The sequence below is a fragment of the Emys orbicularis genome, chromosome 6, assembly GCF_028017835.1.
Source record: "Emys orbicularis isolate rEmyOrb1 chromosome 6, rEmyOrb1.hap1, whole genome shotgun sequence".
NCBI classification, from domain to species: domain Eukaryota; kingdom Metazoa; phylum Chordata; order Testudines; family Emydidae; genus Emys; species Emys orbicularis.
In genome coordinates this window covers 25,940,666-25,962,658 of record NC_088688.1, presented here as the reverse complement: position 1 = coordinate 25,962,658, position 21,993 = coordinate 25,940,666, and the positions used below count along the sequence as shown (strand labels likewise).

At 39.5% G+C, this 21,993-nt stretch overlaps 1 protein-coding gene across 1 annotated transcript in view; it reads right to left on the bottom strand.

Moving 5' to 3' along the window:
* The window catches only part of NIPBL (NIPBL cohesin loading factor), a 289,092-nt gene that overhangs the window by 95,752 nt on the left and 171,347 nt on the right, over window positions 1–21,993 (bottom strand). Inside the window, exon 11 of the mRNA XM_065405961.1 lies at window positions 6,250–6,432. Within this exon, the coding sequence (XP_065262033.1) occupies window positions 6,250–6,432 (183 nt within the window). The remainder of the gene's footprint in view (window positions 1–6,249; window positions 6,433–21,993) is intronic.

The following is a 21,993-nucleotide window of genomic DNA, read 5'->3' as shown; positions in this document are numbered from 1 at the left end:
CATTAGATAAACTGAAATCAGAATGATTTACAAGTTTAAGCAAATTTGTGTACTATTGTTACATTAAGCAAGTGTGCATTATAAACCTATAACATTAAAAACCCAGCCATGCCATTATCCTAATAATATGTTTTGAAGAATGTATAAAGTCCATGCCTGAAACAGGAAGAGAAGCCTGTTAAATTTTTAAAATACTTACTCAGAATGCCTGCCCTTTTAAATAGAATAAGGGAGGGAAAGTTGTAGGGTAAATTTTTCATAAGTGCATAAGTGACTTGGGCTCCCAAGTTTCATTTTTATTAGGCATCTAGAACCCCAACTCTCATGGACTTTCAATGAGACTTGAGGCTCTCAATACCTACATCCCTTTTGAAAATGGGATTTAGGAGTTTAAGTCAGTTAAGCCCATATTTTTAAAGTGTTTAGGTATTGTAATGCCTAACTGATTTAGAGGCCTAAATCTCATTTTCAAAAGGGATTTAGACACCTAGGAAACCAGTGCTGTTCCTGGACAAAGGGCTAAACAGTGAGGTGGCAAAATGTGTATATTATACAAAATTACTCAAGATAGTTAAGTCCAAAGCAGACTGTGAAGAGTTACAAAGGGATCTCACAATACTGGGTGACTGGGCAACAAAATGGCGGATGAAATTCAATGTCGATAAATGCAAAGTAATGCACATTGAAAAACATAATCCCAATTATACATACAAAAGGGTAGGGACTAAATTAGCTGTTACCACTCAAGGAGGAGATCTTGGAGTCATCGTGGACAGTTCTCTGAAAACATCTGCTCAAGGTGCAGCGGCAGTCAAAAAAGCTAACAGAATGTTAGGAACCATTAGGAAAGGAATAGATAAGAAGACAGAAAATATCATAATGCCACTATATAAAATCTATGCTATGCCTACACCTTGAATACTGCGTGCAGTTATAGTTGCCTTGTGTCAAAAAAGATATATTAGAATTGGAAAAGGTACAGAGAAGGGCAACAAAATGATTATGGGTATGGAACAGAGGAGCGACTAAAAACATTGGGACTGTTCAGTTTAGAAAAGAGATGACTAAGGCAGGATATTTTACAAGTGTGTAAAAACATGACCACCAATGTGGAGAAAGTGCACTTATTTACCCCTTCACATAACACACGAACCAGGGAGTCACCTGATGAAATTAATAGGCATCAGATTTAAAACAAACATAAAGAAGCACTACTTCACAGAATGCACAGTGCACATGTGGAACTCATTGCCAGGGGATGTTGTGAAGGCCAAAAGTATAACTGGGTTAAAAAAAAATTAGGTAAGTTCATGGAAGACAGGTCTATCAATGGCTATTAGCCAAGATGGTCAGGGATGCCACCCCATACTCTGGGTGTCCCCAAACCTCTCATTGCCAGAAGCTGGGACTGGATGACAGAGGATGGATCACTCGATGATTGATTGCCTGTTCTGTTCATTCCCTCTGAAGCATTTGGCACTGGCCACTGTCAGAAGACAGGATACTGGGCAAGATGAACCATTGGTCTGGTCCAGTATGGCCATTCTTCTATTTTTATGTTCTTAAATCCCATCACTGTCGAGCACAGCAGTGCCTAAATACCTTTAAAAAACTGGGTCTTAGGGTTTTTTAAATTTTAATTGTGATACATTACACAAAACTCAATGTTCTGAAGGTGAGTAGCTAAAAGAAGGAAGCTAGAACCAGAACCCCAGAATGAGACTGTGGCTGAAACCACAGACAGTAACTGTAGCCAGCAGAACTGACAATAGGACAAATATCCCACAGACTAATCAAGCTCTGGTAGAAATCCAAACAGCTGAATAGTGATTAATTCCAAGCGAGATTGGTACACTTATGAAACTGATAAAAATGGTTGAGAATGTGTGTGGCAGTGTTGGAAAGCTAGCAAAGCAATTGCCCATGAAACTACTTGGAGACAAGGAAAGCAATCTGGGATGCTTGGAAGTTGGGAGAAATACTGGAAGGGAAATAAGTGCTTGGGGGACTGTCCAGGCTCTGTCACATCTTAAAGGAATGACACTGTATAAACCTGAACTGCTGATTTAAAAAACAAAAACAAAAAGCCACCACCTTTTCAAAAGGCGCCAAACCTTTTGTGTCCTGTGGCACCTTTAAGACTAACCAATGTATTGGAGCATAAGCTTTCGTGGGTGAATACCCACTTCGTCAGACGCATTCACCCACGAAAGCTTATGCTCCAATACATCGGTTAGTCTTAAAGGTGCCACAGGACTCTCTGTTGCTTTTTACGGATCCAGACTAACATGGCTACCCCTCTGATACTTGAAACCTTTTGTGGAGTCAGGTGAACTCCACTTATTCCAGAAGTTTACAAAAATCTGTTTTATTCTTCCTTAGGGGGAGAGGGATAGCTCAGTGGTTTGAGCATTGGCCTGCTAAACCCAGGGTTGTGAGTTCAATCCTTGAGGGGGGCCACCTAGGGATCTGGGGTAAAATCAGTACTTGGTCCTGCTATTGAAGGCTGGACTCAATGACCTTTCAGGGTCCCTTCCAGCTCTATGAGATAGTTATATCTCCATATAGTATCCGATCTTAGTTCATTTTGAGGCTGACTTATCTAAATGTAAGTAAGTACCTGATGTTTCACAGGGGCCTACACCTAATTTTCAGTTAAGTTTTCTAAAAAGTGTTTTTCTTTAGAATGAAAGCAAGCATTAAGGGAGGATTTTAAGAGGTGGATATTAGGCATCTTATATGCTGTTCTCAAATCTGTGCTGCAGGGGATTTGTATCTTAACAAGCATACTTATTTCTTCTCCACTGAGCAGTAGAGGACCTGTCCCAAGATGCTCGATGCTGAAAGTAACTTCGAATTTTTGCTAAGTGGCCTGTATTTTTACCTGGCCTGGGGGACCAGTAGTTCTAGTGATTGTGCAAACTAGGGAACTTTTAGTGCAGGATAACAGGGTCCACACAAACAGTGAGTGTGCAGCATGCTAGTGAGCTGTAGATTTACACTCTAGCTTACCGCATACTAATGGTTCATCTAGACAAGCCCATCATATAGCATAGGTTTACTCTGGGGAGTGACTCTAAAAATGGCATTACTCTACAGAAGCTCCCCGACATACGCAAGGCGTTCCGTTCCGGAACACCTTGCGTAAGTCGAAAACCTATCTCCGACAATTACGCAAAAAAAAAAAAAAAAAAAAAGCTTACAGAACTTACGGAACTTTTTCTGTAAGTCCGGATTTCTGTAAGTCGGGTTTGCGTAACCCAGGGAGCATCTGTACTGACAATTTCTAGATAAAATTTTCTTTATTTGGCAAATAAACATGTATTTAACCTAGTTTCCTGCAAATGAATTTGGGATCTGAAAACCAGGAAAGGTCCTCCCTGGAATGTGCATCATCACTAGTAATAAAAGTTCTGCAGGCCATCTAGTCCAGCATTCTGTCTCTTACAGGGATAATATCAGTAGAGCTGGTTGGAAATGATAATTTTTGGTTTGTGGGAAGTATTGACATATCAAAATTTGTTTTCATCGCAAAGTAGAACAAAATTTCTTTATGAAAATGATGATTCTGAAATTGTTTCTTTTCCTATTTTTATTTTCACATTTCATAACAAATCAGTAATAATAATAATAATATGCCCTATGACTGATGTCATATGAAAATAATATACTTTCAATTTTATTGTTTTAAAACCATGGAGGGTAGCCACAACTTAGTATTGACAAACATTTTATCTTCTTTTCTAGATTAATCAGTATTAAGTTGCAGCTCCCCTTAAGACTTTTAGTACAATAAAACAAAAATAGAATATTTCAACTGTGTCATTATGTCATGTCAGTAGGAGTAGTGTATATTATGCACCACCACTACTACTGGCATGATAATATGTAAAAATAATAAAAGTGTAAATATGAAAAACAAAACTATAAATGTTCAAAACAAAACTATTCTCCAAAATAAAAAAATTCTGAAATGAAACTGTTGAAAAAACATTTAGACAAAAAATTTCCCACCAGTTTTAAAGTACCAGATACTTCTGAATAAGATGTAAAGACCATGCGAGTAGGCATAAGTGGGATAATCTGACCCCACATTAGGTCTCATCCTGATCTCTAAGAGGTAAAGCTTGATGTAAGCCATGAAATAGGTTTAATATCCCTTCCAAAATTGTTTATCCAGAATTATAATTTTCTTCATATCCACATAAATACCCAATGCATTTTTTCAATCTTGTTAAATTCTTGGCCTCAACAACTTCCCATCGCAATGAGTTCCACAGTTAAATCCAAGTTGTGTGAAAAAAATATTTTCTTTTATCCTTTTTGAATTTCCCACCTTTTAATTTAATTGAATGTCCCCTTTGTTCTTGTGTTAGGTGAAAGGAAAAAAGAATTTCTCAGTCTACCTTCTCATTGCGATTCATTACTTTATATACTTTTCTCACGTCCTCACTTATTCATCTCCATGCTAAGGGAACAATTCCAATTCACCCCCTCTCTTCATACCAAAGTTTTTTCATGCTTTTGATCATTCTTTTCACTCTTCTCTGAACCCCCTCTAATTCTGCAATATCATTTCTGAAATGGCATGACCAGTACCATACACAGTACTCCAGATGAGGCTGCACCATTGATGTATAAAGGCATTACAAGAATATTTGTATTATTCACCATCCTATTCTTTGTGCATCTTAACAGCTTTTTTGACTGGAGCCGCACACTGAGTAGAGATCTTCACTTAAGTTTCTACAATGACACCATGGCCCCTTTCTTGAGTAGACAATTCATTTTGAACCCTGTAAGGTGTATGAGTTGTTTAAATTTTTCCTTGCAATGTGATTACTTTGTATTTATCAACATTCAATTACATTTGCCACTATGTTGCCCATTTACATGACTTTTTTAGGTCTTTCTGGATTTCCTCATAGTCTTTTCTGATCTGGACAAACACAAGTAACTTTGCATCACCTGTAAATTTTGCTACCTCACTACAGCCCTCCATCCCCCCTCCCTCCTTTCCAGAATATATTAAACAACACAGAACCCAATATGGAATCTTAAGGCAACCCTCTGTTAAACTTTTGCCATGATGAAGATTAACAGCCGGGTGCCTCAAGATTCTGTACATCATGGTCATAACAGCAGCCATTGGTGTCTTTAAAAAAAAGGTAGTGTACTCCTCTTTGGGTTTCCATCTGAATGTGGTGAGATTTCTCTATTAGAGTAGGTGATAGAATTGTCTGTGGTCTCACTCAGACCCATGGGAGCTCAGTATCAGATTATAATACATGATTTTGATGACCATCTTGCCTCTCCTCCCCCAAGTCACTTCCATTCAGGCTGATGTCAAAGGTTATCTCAAGAGCTGTTAGAACTAGAAGTAATTTTGATTTGTCCAAGCAATAATACCCTCCACCCCCAGAGGATGAGGCAGTCCAAGAAGGGCTGTGCCTGAGAAACCCACTGGGCAGAAGGAGCCCAAGAGTCTCCATTTTTTTGTTTTCTTGTGTTTCCAGTTAGGAAAAGTGACAGTTCATTTTCTTTTTTGAGGCTTAAAAAAATTCCTAAGGCCACATACAGCAAGAGTTGCTTGCTATGCTGAATTCCAGAACGCTGACTGATCTAGCCCCTGTATGCAGTGAAATCTATTAGTATGCCTCCAGTGCTCCAGGGAGAAGGGGAAGCTTCCCCAGTTCAGTTTGTCAGACATGGAGGAGACATGAGAATTTACAAAACTAGTTTTTAAGATAGTACATAGGATTATGCTGCAGCACTAGGAGTTTGAGATCCCTGACTGCAAAAAATCACACTAGACCTGAAGTATGGGTGAAGTAAGATGATAAATATTCAATTTTGAAGTGTGGGTGGTCACCAAATTAATTCAAAAAATTTCCCCAACATTTTCATATAGAATTCTATCCATGTAAAACTTCTCAGGTCTTTTTTAATGGTCTTTTCTTTAACCTGAATCTAAAAGTGTCCTGCACCACAAGTGAAAAAGTCTACGAGATATCCTGCCATACATGTAGGATTGGGGAGAGAATTCTAACAAGCTACCTATTCATCTTGAGTGGTAAACTTAGGTTTAGTAATTTTTCCTAAAAATAAGTTGCTCAGTCAACAAGTTATCTAGACCCCAAACTTAACTTGTTTTTATATTGTTTCGACTAGTCAGCTAAGAAATCTGTTAGCAAGAGCAAAGAGTTATCCTGCTGTTTAATAGTATTAATAGAATGATGTACTACTTACATTCAAAAGCTTCTTCACTTTCATTGTCTTCATCAGAACTGATCTCAGCATATTTTGGTTTCTCATTAACTGTGCTACGTTTGCGCTTGTTCATTTTCACACGTTCACAAAGTGGCATGGTGGATTCAATTTCTGCCAGGAGCTCAGGAGGCAACTCCTTTAACACTGACTGATCTATGCTACCTATTAATGAAGAGTAAGAAGAGTAAATGTGAATCTGAAGATAACAGTAAGGGCCCAAAGCTGTAGTCCTTTCTCAGGACTAATTCTAATAGAGCACCCACTAAATATTTCACAGTTAGATATTCTTCAAAGTAACTGATGTCACGAAGTCCTCTGTCCAAAGTTTTAGATTTTGTCAACTTTACAATTAAAATCATCATACTGCATCTCTTACGAATCTACATTTAAAAAATGTTTACCAGCATATCCATGATACAAATTCAACCAGTGACCTTCACATACACTTCCCTCACTCCCACTAAACAGGGTCTTACTTCAGTTGGTTCTCCAAAGTTGCACAAGTATTTAAAAAAATTAGGCTAACTCAGGATTCAATATGCATCCTGGTCACATTTCTACTTATTCTGCAACATCTCCAGTGCACATAAGAGGATTACTTTGCAATATCAGCAGGTGGAGACAAAAGCAATCAGAATTTACAAGGTTGTTAACCTTAAAATGAGGCCAGATGACTAGCACACCTCAATTGTTTCCTATGTGGAAATACAATTTTTTTGTGGCTGTTACAGAGTTCATTTTTGTTGCTCTTTTCTTAAGCTTATCACAAACACTTAAAAAAATTAAAGCAATTGATTAGGTACCAAATAAAAAGAAACAGCAAATAGGAGTACACTATTTTCTAATAATATTCCTTACAGTACCAGAAAGATTATGTAGCATCGCATTGTTGTCATCACACATTTTGGTAGTGTTGTTAGGCCTATACAAAACCAGGACCTCTTAAAGACACTCTTCTATAGGGATGGTGTCACACATATTTCTTAGCAATCAGCCAGGGAAACCAAATTAGTTCAAAGACCAAGTGTTATGCTTCAGCACTGGTTCCAATGCCCCAATCCTGCGTAGACTTATACAGGTGCATATATTTATGTACTGAATAGCTTCACTGAAGTTAATGAGACTACTCATAGTGCAAAAAGCATGTGCATAAGTCTTTAGAGAATTGTGACCTAAATAAAGGCACGACAAAAAGCAACTATGGGAGGAAGACATGGAGTGGCACGGGAGAAGAAGAACAGGTTTCTGAAACTCAGTTTTTAGTGTTTTCTTTCTTGTTGCATTCAACAGGATATGGTCTGCTCTGTACAAATCATCTCTCACCAAATTCTCTTAAGAAGAGTAGAGGTTATTATATATACACAGAGCCTCATTTGTTCAGGTTCATATAGAAACACCTGGAAAATCCAAGTTTATGCATAAGAAATGAGCCTTATGGTAACAAGCATTAGTCTACAAAACAGATGCTAATGATTTTGCTCTGCTTCAAATTTACAAGATACTTATAAAAACTTAAAAGGACACACAACTTAACTGTCAAATAGAAATGTGATTTTTATTTCCTAAAATATTTAAGATTAAAACATTGAGGAAAATTTGTTTTCAATGTATTTAGCTTTTGCATTTGATAGGATTTAGTGTATAGTTAGTTTTACTGTTAGCACACTACACAGTCACTTTTTCCTCTAGTTTGTGTGCCTTTTTGAATAGTAGTATGGGAGGGGAAAACATTTTGCAGTTTTCTTTAGAAAAGATTTTTAAAACCACAAAAATTGGCAGGAGGCAACAGGGGCAGGTGAACTACCTGAAATTCCATTTAAGTTTGGAAATTGACTAGGATACGTTGATGAAGTGCCTTCAAGATATTAGCTACCATGCATGTTAATCCTTTTTTATATTTGTACACAACAATATATTTGTAACAATCAAAAATAATCATAATGAAATGTCAGTTTTACCAAGGTACTTAATTCTGAACACTGATATGTTGTCAGATACAATCCATTACTTTTCACACTTACCAAAAATTAAAACACCGGTGTACTCTTTAGAACAATTTACTACAGGACCTCTGTAAAGTCCTAACTACATCATAATCACTCACATTGGTGAACCCTGTGAGAACATGGTTGCCCCCAACATGGCTAAAGCGTAGTTCAACTTTACAGTACCAACAGGATGTGTGTTGTAACCTTCTAAAGCATTGGCAGATCCAAATATAATATTTCCTAGTTAAAATAACATTTCTGTGATCCACAATTAAATAATACTGTAATGAGGAATACTAGAAAAGTATGGGGGGAGGTTGGCATACAAGATATGTACTTTTTCTGAAAAAGTGCTCTAAAACAGCTTCAGTCTGATGGTTCAAATGTATATTAAAAGCTTTGACAGTTAATATTAAAAAATTACTTTAAAAATATATTCACGCAAGTAACCTAACAGACAAGTCCCACAGTTCAGTGACCAAAAAAGACATCCTGTTACGCTTTTCCAGAATAACTTTTCCCTAAAATTCCTAGATTCACAAACAATTTCAGTTTGTATCTGTAATTACAAATAACACCTTTAATTTTAATTGAAATACTTTCTCCTACCTAGTTGATCATCTAAATTAATAATACAAATTATCAGTTGATTTTATTCTGAGAAATATCATGGTATTTGCATTTATTTTACAACTTGAAAAAAATACAAGTAACTTGATTCCCTCACCTTCCTTTATTTACACTATTCGATAATATGATCAGAAGTCTTTCATGGTATAGCATTTTGTCTGTTGGAATCTTTATTTTACTACAAAAGACTAAAAGCCTATTGTACAAGTAAATGCCCCCAAACTTAGTTAATCCAGAGGTAAGGTTGCCCAACAGTGCATTGTGACATTCCAGAATATGGTGTGGCTAAATTAAACCACTATGAACCGGGAAATGAAGAGTTAAGACACACGCTACCCTTGCAATGCAACTTTAACTTTACCCCAGCTGCAGATGGCAACAGCCACTAGGAATGGCTCCATAAGGGTGGTGTAAAGATTAACAAACTATCAAGGAGAATGGATTCTCTATCTTTGAATGCCTTCAAATCAAGATTTACTAAAAAGATATTTTAGTCAATCACAAGTTAACAGGCTCAATACAGGCATAACTGGATGAAATTCTCTAGCCTGAGATACACAAGTTATCAGACTAGATAGTCTACTGTCCCTTCTAGTCTTAACATCTATAATAAGTAGATCTGAGAAAGGATTAAGAGAATGTGCCATTGCTTGTACTCTGTTCCATAGATTCGAATTCCAGCATTTATCGACATGCACTCCAGCTGCGTTCACTATGTTAGGTGTAGCTGTACTGAATGGACAAGGGATTAGTAGAAGCAGCCTGGCTACAATATGAAGAGAAACACATATGGACTTTGAGGGATCAAGTACGCCTCATTTGAGCACTGGATTTTGTAGGCTGTGTCAGTAGAAGTGCATAAGGGTGTCTTCTTGCCATGGGGATTATCAGCAGTCTGGTGACAGTGGTTTCCAGGGTTTAGTGACAGGAAAATAAAGGCACTGTCTCAGAAGAAATCCTCAGCGCAAAGATGAAGGGGTGATAACATTTAGTGAGTCTGGTGTTATTTGCGTGGAGAAAGGTTAGTGTTTGAATGTAGGCCAGGTGTAGGTAGCTCCAGTTTACTACATCTGACATAAACCCGAATTTTGCCTTAGCAGACAGAAGGTGTTAGACTTTGTCCTTCAGTGCACACGTGTTTCGTTTGCAATGTGTTCTGTAGCATCTGTAAGGACAATGTGTTGGGGTATCGCTTAAAGAGGGCAAAATTAAAGTTGCGTTGTGGGGCTGATGTGAATCTTAACTCTTCATTTCAAAGGTTTAAGTTTAGTCACTCTCCACAAGGCTCTACTGTGCAACTTTAACTCTGTGTTAATAAAGTTTTAAGGCATTTAATTTCCTTGTTTTTTTTTTAAAAAATAGTTTCTCAGTATTTGCACATACCACAACCCATCTCCCCCACTCCACTGCCTCTGGCTCCTTGCCACTGATTATTCTAGGCACAGAATGTAGTGTAGTGGTTGCATGTTGGTCCTTCCACTACCATTGCATCATCTCCTTAGCTCGCCTTCTGCCTGTCCAGCACACTGATTCTCCCTCCTCAGTCCTTCTGCCCATGGAGAAGCAGGCATCAGCCTGGGACCTGCATGTTAAGGAGCTGGGGTAAGGACACAGAAACAGTCCAGTGACTTGCATGGAGTCAGTGGAGACATTTTTGAAGGGGGACAGACATGGGATCACATCAGAGGAAGGACTGTCCTGTGGTTAGGACACTAACCTGGAACATGGGATGATCTGGGTACAATTCCTGGACTTTGGGCAAGGCACTTAGGTTTGGTCTACAAAGGAAGTTATAGAGATCATAATATTGCCATAACGTTCTTTGTGGATGTTTATTTCTCAATAAGAGTGGCTTTTTTCTTTCTTTCTTATTTCTTAAACCATTTTCAAAGCAACAACCTAAACTGGAGAAAGGCACTCTTGACACCAGAAGAAGAGTGTCTACACAGGGAGATATGCTGGTAACTATAGCAATACAAAGTCACACCTCATCTAATATCGATACTGCTTCCCATGTAGACACGACATTTGTTTCTGTCTCCGTTCTTCATCTGTAATATGGGAACAATAGCTTTGTGAAGATAAGTACATTGAAGACTTTGAGGTGCTCAGATATTACAGTGATGGGGGGCAGATTAGTGCCTGTGATTGATGGATGTGGGTTCCTGGAGAGGACAGAGTTGAAGCCACCTCAACATCCCCCACTGCACAGCTCTGATTCCCTACTTTCCACCCCACTCTTCCCTGCACTGTTCCAACACTCCCCCTAATTGCTCTGACCTCCCATAATCCCCCCAACAGCTCAGACTACCCTACCACAGCTTGGATGCTGCTCCCCTCCTCCAACATTACCTCCCTCATGCCTAATACCAAATGACTAAAATCAGTTGGGGGATGATTAGAGTCATAGTTTTAGCCCCCGGTATGTGCAAAAAAAGTTAGAACCACTAGGTGATTTTGTAAAATGTTGGGTTTGTTTAGGGGACTGTATCTTGGAAAGCCCTTGCTCAACTGACCCTAAACTTAGACCAATAACTCTATCCCACACCCCAATAGGATATGGCAAATTTCAAGGCAATCTGGATAAAGATGAAGATTTTAAAGCATTTAGAATAGCAGGCCTTTAACTAGAAAGCAATGAAAAACCTCAGCTATAGCACAGCATGAGCTCTTTTGTACCAGCAGCCATGTGTAGTGGAAGCCAATGGAGGCAGTGAGACAGTTTTGATTAGTAATCGAAGTACAAGACTAGGAATCATTTCCACAAGGTGGTTTTTATTCCTTAGTGTCCTTCTCTGAACTTCTCACCTTTACCTATTTCTAAAATGAGGCTAGTACAACCCACTTTTGACAAATGCTTTGATATCTTTGAAAGAAAAATATGAAGTGCAAAATCATATAATAGTACTCTGTTTAAAATGAAGTAGCATTGGAGATCCAAATAAATAATTCCAATGCCTTACGAAACTAATTCAATAATTCTGTGAACAATTTATCATGATATTATTTTATTTATTTATTTTTTGTGAACCTGACCTTCACTATTATCACTATTCCTGAACAGTAGAGACACTGTTTGCAGATTCATGACCAATTATGATTCATTTGAAATTTTGTTTTTATTTGTTAAGTGTGGTGGTGGTTTTTTTGTTTTGTTTTGTGCACAAACGTAATGCTTAGTATCTTTTTTACCAATATGGTTTTGTAATTGATGTGATCCACAGATTTGTCATGCCCTGTGTTATGATTAAACAAATTAAAATTTGAGCCATAAATCCTCTTGAATGATATTGTTTTCAAAGCAGAAAGTGAAATTATGCCTCAACTGAGGTAGTTCCATAACTTTTTCCTCACATTAATAAATCACTTGTACATAACACTTTCTCCACAGAGTTTTGAGATATTGGTAAGCCAAAGAAAAAACAAGCTTATTCCTTTTGTCCCAAACTGTTAAATACCAACTTTTAATTGGAGAAGATGGTAAAATTAAGAGGAAAATGAGATTTTTAAAACATGTAGAACATCACTATGTGGTCATTTCCCCGCCCCACTCATTCACTTCCTTTAAAACCACAACTCATTTAACTGAACCCATTAAACAATATTAAATTTAAGTTTAAAACTGATCTTTAATATTTCCATCTCTTCTGAGGTGCACATTGAGAGTTTCTTTGCTTCCTTTCACCCTTCACTAACATTTTGGCAAAAGTCAGGGGTCTCTAACATTCATGACCTAATCACTGTGTTCCTTCCTTTAAATAAAAATGTAATTTTAAATAATCATTACATTCACCAAAATAAGATATTATTAAAAATTAAATTTCAGGTGAATGTTAATAGTCTAATTTGAAATAATTACATTTATAATTTTAAAAAGATATTTAAAACTAAAACATGGTATTAAATGGAGCACTTTATCAAAAAGACATGAGAAAAAAGAAAAATCAATAATCTGAAAGTAAACAAATAGCTCTGTCTTACTCCTATTATAGTCACTGGTAAAACTCCTATTGAATATGAACAGGATCAAGTTTAAAGTAGAAGTCAACAGGTTAAACTTTCTTAGGTGGGAAAATCACCTAAAGCAGATCAAAAGTGCTGAATGCTGTACAGCCAGAAAAATTCGTTCACCAGTGGCTAGTAGGAAATTTTCCCCATGGTCAACTTCTGCTGAATGTAAACTTTCACTAAAAAAAAGAAGCACATTTTTCCAATCATGAATGTCTAAAAGTAAGCAAGCACATCCAACATTCAGAAATCTAAATAAATGGCTTCTTTTTCAGAGGTGTTGACTTCTACCAGGGTTGTGAGTGCTTAGCATCTCTGAAAAATTAGACCACAAGTTTCTAACATTTATATCTGCAAAGATAACCTTTCAAATGAGAACCAATTAAGTGCTGACTTTCTGAATCTGCAAAAGGACAGTCCATGTGTTATTCTATTTCTGCTCTCAAGGAGATGAACAAAATTTACAATAATCTGGTCAGTTTCAGGGCTGTGTTCAGAAGTAGATGAGCATCATGTCAATTTCACTCTTTTGCAGCTTAGAGAATACTTGGAGCAGCAGCAAAGGCACTCGCTGGAGTGGAGAAGAAAAAAACAGAGGACAACCCACACAACTCTCAGTAGACTGGACATGGAGAGAGGAGTGAGGTAACTGAGACCTCTCCTCTTTGCAGTAGCAAACTAAGATGAGAGAGAGAGGGACTGTGTGTGTCTTCTTACATCTGACAACCAAGGGGGTTACAAGTTTATCTGATATCTGCTAAGGAATGGGCATACAAAAGATGAAGCTTCCAGAGCGCTATGTTAGTATAAATCCTGGGAGTGGGAACTAGTAAAGTCCTGTAGTGAGACTGGGATTCTGCAGACCCTGCAGGACCTACTACCATAATAGTGGGAGCAGGTAAAATGTACTTTGTTGCGGGTGGGATTGGGAGGGGCAAAAAAACCAGATTGCAGTAATTGTTGGAAAACACTAAATCTCTCATCAGTTTACCACGTAAAAATTGCGTCTGAATTCCATTTATATATAGATAAACCAATTATTATTTTTTAAGTAGCATGGGGGAAATCTGTCTCTCTTGCAGAATTTGCAGGATCTAAGGTTTTTGTGGGTAGGAGTGGGACAAAAATGCAAGAAACAATGCAGTAGTGGGTGGGTGTAGGTATGGTGGGGTGGGATGGGAGCAGAATTTTAAAAAGTCCCATGCAGGGTTCTAGAAAGTGATGAATTCTTTTTAAGGTTCCTCCCACTTTTTGTGTCCACTTCCGGCTAACATGTCTGGGAAATTTTTCAGATGAAGAACCTGTTCAATACAACCCAGACAGAGCAAAGCCTAGAACAGAATTGAATTAGACACTTTATCTTTGCTTGCGCTAGAATTATTTTTTTAAAAAAATCCATTTTATCATTACAAAGTCACATAACTGTATTTCTATACTATTCAGAAGTTGAAAAAGCAATTTCCCCCTAATTACAGTATTCTAGTAATGCTGTTTTGAATACCTGTACATTTAATATACAAATTTAACTAATTTAAAACTTTTAATTGTGAATTTCCTTATAGTCCCTGTGTCAGGGCCCCTGCTGAAGGCCTCATGGCTCTGCATCACCCTGCCCCAGAGTAGAGCAGCAAGAAATCCTCCAAGCAGCCTAGAGTGGCTGCAGAAGAGCGGCCAATCAGAGGAGCTGCTGGAGCGACCAATAAGGGGCCAGAAGGGCCAGATAAAAAGCAAGCAGCAGAGCGGAGTCTTCAGTTGCTGTGTGGAGCTTGATGAGGGAGGCCTGGGTGCCTGTCTGACTAGACGAACAGCAGGCCATGGACAGCTTACTGCAGAGAGCCCACCGACCAGAACTGAGCCCAAGGAAACCTCCGAAGACCAGCCAAGAGACCCAGCGGCCAGGGGGATGCTTACGAGAGGCAGGTACCACCCTGATGTAAGACCAAAAAAAGAAAAGCATGCTCACACCCAACCAACCAACCAAAGGGAGCTGCCCATGAGAGGCGGGTGCCTCCTCCCCAAAAAGACTGTGATTGCAGGTATATCGGCTAGAGAAAAGGGGGCATTTGCAAGAGGTGGGTGCTGACCCCGTTACATTATGGTACCAGAAATGGGATCTTCGGATCAACCTTGTCTAAAGGGGGCCAAGTCAGAATTCACTGTTTTATTGCAAGATTTAACTGTTTTATTGTGTGAGGCCAGAGCCAGAGCCAGAGGCCGAAGAAGAGCCAGAGGCAATGGCACCAACTAAACAGTGAAGCAAGAGGCAGAGGCCAAAGGAAGGGAGAGGTGGAGGCAAAAGCAATAAGACAATGAAGCCAGAGGCAGAGGCCGAAGGAGGGCCAGGGCCAGAGGCAGCCACAGAAACAGGCAAGTTTTTAATTATTTATTGGGCAGAGCCAGAGCCCACAGAGAGCCAGAGGCAGAAGTAGCCCCAATGGAGTACACACTGACTAATGGGGGCATGAGAAAAGACTGGAGGGGAAGAACCGCTGCCTCAAACCTGTCTGAAGGGGGAGGCGTGTGGCAGGGTGGACTAGGTCCTGAGGCCCCCTGCTGGAGGCCTTGTGGCCCTGCATCACTCTGCCCCAGAGTAGAGCAGCGAAAAGTCCTCCAGGCAGCTTAGAGTTGCTGCAGAAGAGCGGCCAATCAGAGGGGCTGCCGGAGCGACCAATAAGGGGCCAGAAGGGCCAGATAAAAGGCAAGCAGCAGAGCAAAGCCATCAGTTGCTGTGTGGAGGTTGACGAGGGAGGACTGGGTGCCTGGCTGGCTAAACGAGCAGTAGGCCACAGACATCTCACTGCAGAGACTCGCTCAACGGGCAGAACTGCACCCAGGGAAAGCTGCCAAAGACCAGCTCAGAGAACCAGCAGCCGGGGGGATGCTTACGAGAGGCAGGTGCCACCCTGATACAAGACCCCTTCTCCCCCCCCAAAAAGCAGGCTCACACCCAACCAACCAAAGGGGGCTGCCCATGAGAGGCAGGTGTCGCCACGAAAAAAGACTGATTGCAGGTATATCGGCCAGAGAAAAGGGAGCGCTCGTGCGAGGTGGGTGTTGACCCCGTTACAGTCCCACATGCTCCCAAGTTTTTTCCAGATGCTAGGGGAGCCTTTTAGTACAATGGACATGACTCTTAGCTGGTGTAGTCAATAGAACAATACCTATTTATACCAACTGAGGACCTGGCCCATTGAATGCAACATTGAACAGGACCTTGTTCGAAGCCTCTTTCTATTATTATACCAAATGAAAGTTGTATCTGCCATAAATCCCAAATGGTCTGCAGCTCTGCTGGTATAGTCTCTGTTTATAAAGGCTCCTTCAAACACTGTACTCATCAAAATAATCAATAAGTCAAACTTTTGTAAATTCCAAGCATTCCAGATATTGGTTTCACAGCATTTAATAGCTGTTCTAGTTTCACCATTGGAAGCACCATTGGAGCTTCCTGAACCATAGCTATCAAACTTATAGGACTTAAAAGCTCAACCAGATGTACTTATACATTTTATAAATTCCATGAACTCTATTTTTCTCATGGAATTTAGAAACTTTGCCAGCTTCATGCAAATAGCTACAATTCACAAAAAATTGCAAGACTCCTTAACTGTGGCGTTAATACCTTTCAGCTCCCCCGCTACTCCTTCCCAGTAATGTTATAAATGTGAATTGCCCCATACATCTCATGAAAGGGGGGCATGGATCAGTGTTCACATCACACTTCCCATCAGTACCCAGACCAAGCCAGGGAAGCTAATGATCCAACCAGAGGACCAAATTCGGCGATGAATCCTGGTCATGTGCCACCTGAGGCATATGCTAAGAAGAAGATCTCATGGAAGCAGTGAAGGACTCTCCTGACCCAATCAGAGAACTGTGTGGGAGAGCAGGAGGAGAATGAACATGCCAAGCTCACTTAGCCATGACACAGATATACCCTGGATGCTGGGGTAGGTACTGGGGATTCCACTGCTACCATTTCTGGGAGCAGAAACCACTACCCCTACACCTCATTGGGAGAGAAGGCCTTCAGCAGGGCCACAGTGTGGGGCAGAGCCACAGGGAGCCCCTGTGACAGGTTATGCCCAGGACCATGGAGTGCATTACTCCAGCCTGCCAATTACCATATGAATGGTGCTTAGACTACAACATGTCCTGAAAACTCAATATGGGATCCAAAAATCAAACAGGATTCTTTACTTCTCATGCATCACCCCCAGAAATAAATGTTCTGAAGGCCAAAGTATACCTCTACTGATACCAAGATAGTTCCATTTCCATCAATAGGTTTGAATAGATGTAACTGTTTGCAACTTCAAAACAATTTTGATGATGACACACAAGTACATTTCAGGAAAGATGTGGACAAATTGGAGAAGTCCAGAGATGAGCAACAAAAATGGTTAAAGGTCTAGAAAACATGACCTATGAGGGAATATTGAAAAAATTGGGTTTGTTTAGACTGGAGAAGAGAAGACTGAGAGGGGACATAACAGTTTTCAAGTACATAAAAGGTTGTTACAAGGAGGAGGGAGAAAAATTGTTCTTCTTAACATCTGAGGATAGGACAAGAAGCAATGGGCTTAAATTGCAGCAAGGGCGGTTTAGGTTGGACATTAGGAAAAACTTCCTGTCAGAGTGGTTAAGGACTGGAATAAATTGCCTAGGGAGGTTGTGGAATCTCCATCATTCGGGATTTTTAAGAGCAGGTTGGACAAACACCTGTCAGGGATGGTCTAGATAATACAGTAACTCCTCACTTAAAGTCGTCCTGGTTAACGTTGTTTCGTTGTTACATTGCTGATCAATTAGGGAACATGCTTGTTTAAAGTTGTGCAATGCTCCCTTCTAACGTCGTCGCTTGGCAGCTGCCTGCTTTGTCCACTGCTTGCAGAAAGAGCATGCCGTTGCAGCTAGCTAGTGAGGGCTTGTAACCAGGGTGGAACGGCAGCCCCCCTATCAGCTCCCTGTGCTGCAGCCGCCCAGCAGGCTATCCTCCCCCCACTGCCATGTGCTGCTCCTGCCCTCTGCCTTGGAGCTGCTCCCAGAGACTCCTGCTTGCTGTGTAGGAGTGGAAGGGGGGGGGTGCTAATGTCAGGGTGTCCCCCTCCCCCATGCTCCTGCACCCCGCTTACACCTTCTCCATATAGAGCAGGGAGGGGACACCTACGGAGAGAGACATAGAGAACTTGGGGCAGCAGCTGCTGTCTCAACTTCCTGATCCACTTAAAAAGACAATGCACTTAAGAGTAGGTCAGCTTACTTAAAGGGGCAGTGTGTATCTCTCTCTCTCCCACACACAAGGTGTGTATGTGTCTGTCTGCTATGCTGTCTCCCCTCCCTCTTGTTGCCTTGCGTGAGAGGCTACATTAACAACAACGTGTTAACCCTTGAGGGCTCAGCTGAGTGCTAGTTCATCATTTAGTAGGAAGGCATTCCCTGGGAAATATCCCTCCCTCTTCCACCCTCTAACTTCACCACCTCAACCAAGCTTCACAATCATCATAGCTGTGAACAGTATTAAATTGTTTATTTAAAACATATACTACGTGTATATCTATATAATATATAGTTTTTTGTCTGGGGAAACAAATTTCCCTGGAACCTAACCCCCCCATTTACATTAATTCTTATGGGGAAATTGGATTCGCTTAACGTCGTTTCGCTTAAGGTCGCATTTTTCAGGAACATAACTACAATGTTAAGTGAGGAGTTACCGTACTTAGTCCTGCCTTGAGTGCAGGGGACTGGACTAGATGACCTCTCGAGGTCCCTTCTAGTTCTGTGATTCTGTAAGTATAATATTGGCTCTGTAGTGTTAGTGGGAGTAAGTATCAGTAAAAAAAAATTTAGTTGCTTCTGTAAGAAGAATACACTTAAGGAGCAGCTTTAAGTAAGATGATGCCATTTTAATACAGTCACAGAACAGCTGCATAGAGTGTTAACAGTGTGTGTTAATAGAAACTTCTGGGGAGTGGTTAAAATCCCCTTTGTAGATCTAGCCAGAATCTGACAGCATTCAGTACAAATATCCATGCTGATTAATCCTAAAATGATCTGCTTAAATATGAGAAATGGTCCTCTGCACTAGACTTTGTCAAAGATTCTTCGGTGAAACCCCTGAAATTTTTAAGACAAGCTCGTATACGATATGACAAGACCCAAAATAGGTATTCTACACAAGTCTCAAAAAAAAAAAAAAAAAAAACCATTTGTCCTATGGAGAGTAGGAAGCTTTTGTCAGCCAGCATTAGCTTCTACAGAACTGAAGCCTCTATTTAAAAATAATTAAATTTATTTTTGTTGTGGTGGCAAAGACTATTTTCCAAAACATGAAATGAGTGAATTCACCAATATCTTCTTAAGACTGCAGACAGTTCCATTTCCTCTGTGGCTGCTCTTTATTTTGGCAAGCTGCTGCAGAGAGAAAACTGCTCCTTTCCAAATTCTATGAGTAGCCAGGAAACTGACACGAATCAGCTCAATTTCATGCTGCAGCTGACTGACACAGCTAGGAGCAGAAACAGAGGCAGACACTGGAGCTATTCACTGGAGAGAACTAAGAATTGGAGTCTGGGTAGAAGAAGGATTGCAGATATAACCCACTCACTGCAGCCAGAAAACTGAGGAGAAAGAAGAGTACCAGAGACCCCCACACAACCCATCTTTGCAGTAAGACGCTTTGGAGTAGAATGGGGAAGATGAGTGACTCACAGATTTTAAGACCAGAAGAGAACATTATAGTAATTTATTACGACTTGAATAACACAGGTCATAGAATTTCACCAAGCGATGCCTGCATCAAGCCCATAACTTCTAATTGAGCTGGAGCATATCTTTTAGAAAAACATTCAATCTGTGAATGGAACAGAGAAAATGTTCCTTCTTCCTTCAAACAGCCAGAGGGAATTGGAGGGATGATTCAAATTTATTAATGGCCTACTACCTAGAGGCCTATATGAAAACAGCGATCCCAAATCAAGGTTCAGGATAACAACTTGTTGGAGAATCCAAGGAACCTCCTCTTTCCCAGCAATGCCCATATTTTTTAAGTCTTTGGCTAACAGGCTTATTCCTCTATTAGGTGTCTGGTAAAATTTCACAAGCCCGTGTACCGGGGATGGCTGTGAAGCAGACAGAAAGATTGATGGAGAAAAATCTGTATGCCACTAAGGATTTGTTTAAATGCAAAATTGCACCAGTGTAACTAAAGGTGTGATTTTTAAATGCATTTAATTTGACTGCTGCTAAAAGCTGTTTGGACACTTATTTCAGTTGAAACCAGGTTTATTTTAGGTCAGCTTAAGTTGATTAGGAACAATTTTAAGCTAAATCAAAATAAACCAATCAAACAGAATAGGGTTTTGCAGCAGTTTAACAAAATCTGTTTAAAAATTAAACCAGAGCAACCTGTGTGCATAGATAGGCCTATGAGAGGTTTCTTGGGCGGTAGGAGTGGAAGAAGCAAGGACAAGGAAAATATGGGGAAGGAGGTACAGAACATTATGAGGGAAAAGTAAGAGAAATAGATGAAAGTTAGTGGGGGGAAAGAAAATGGACATTGAAGACAACACTGGAAAAGACTCACCACAACCTATTATATGATAGAAGAGAAAAAGCTGAGTGAAACCATGCAGGAAAGTAAGGAATAAATGAAAGCAAGAGTGCTACAGAAAGTTACGTTTATAAGAATGTTTGACAAAATTTCAAAGTTAAATGATGTACAAAATAAACACAGAACAATAAATTCCTTTAAATTGGAGAAGCAGTAGTTTTGGGGAAATGGCACAAGTATTTTTCACACTGGTTAGGCAGAATCTTCAGCCAGCAGCTGCCAAGTGAGACTTTTAGCTCTAGTTATGAGTGTTTTCAAATTTCACCGAATTACACCGAATTATTCAGCATCACACATCATGGAAACAGATTGTCTAGAAGATTTTCAAATGTTAAAATAGAACACACATGCAAAATTTGAACTGCAAAGGCAGTTTCTGAAAAATGTGGATGGCCACATGTCAAAAGGTTTATAAAAGAAATCTAGTTACTTTAACTACAGTCTCTCCATAGAGCTTATTTCCAATACTGTAAGAATATGATTCTAGAAACAAAACTGAAAAAAATGACAGATGCTAGTTTAGGGATTTACATTTTCCCCCACTAACAGAAAAAAAACGTTTTCACTTTTGAAATATATCTAAGTGACAATATATTGCATGTTTCTATTTATGGAATACAAAAAAGGGGTAGTTTAAGTTCTATCAGCAAGAGTTTGAGATGAATGCATTGCTTATGTGTGGAAAAGCCATTAATCCCTAAATGGGCAATTTAATCATCACTAAAAAGTGCCATTACAACCTTTAGCCACCATGTGTTCTCTACATGCCACATATTACAGAAAATCTATTTTAGGAATATTTTTAGAATATTAATATATTGGTATACATAAACTGCACAGGGCTCAGAGGGTGCAAGAACCTCTAAAAATTATCTAAAATAGATACACATGACAAAATTATGATTTCAAAGTCCACTATCTTAGGCCCTTCCAAGGGTAGTGCTGGATCCCATCACAAAGCATAGAATATTCCTTCATCAATGGTATAAAGCTCCCATTTCTAATCTTGTAGGCTCCTGAGATATGACACACAAAATTGTGATTCTTCATTTCTAGAAAGGTGTTATTGTTGCAAGACCTGGTCCTAAACCCCAGAAAGATAATTGTGTGGGGAGGCAGGAGTGAATTTCACATTTTGGAGAGGAGAAATTTTAAAAAAAATAATTGGTGTTTTGAGCTGCTCAGAGGTTTGGAGATCTAAAATAAATTGTGAGCAGAGATTAGGTGTAGCAGTGAAAGGTGCATGATAAACTATAAAACCATGTGATAAATTTATCACAGATATCTCCATACTTATGTACACACACACGCACAACACACTAAGAGCATTACTTCATCTTACTGAATCAAGGCAGCTATATAAGAAAATGTCTAAATGTCGAATCTGTGAGCAACTAGATATGATGTTAGCTATTTAAGCAGCTATGGGCTCATATGTATAAATGTATGTATTTGAAAGCGTCTTCCGCCATACAATTGATT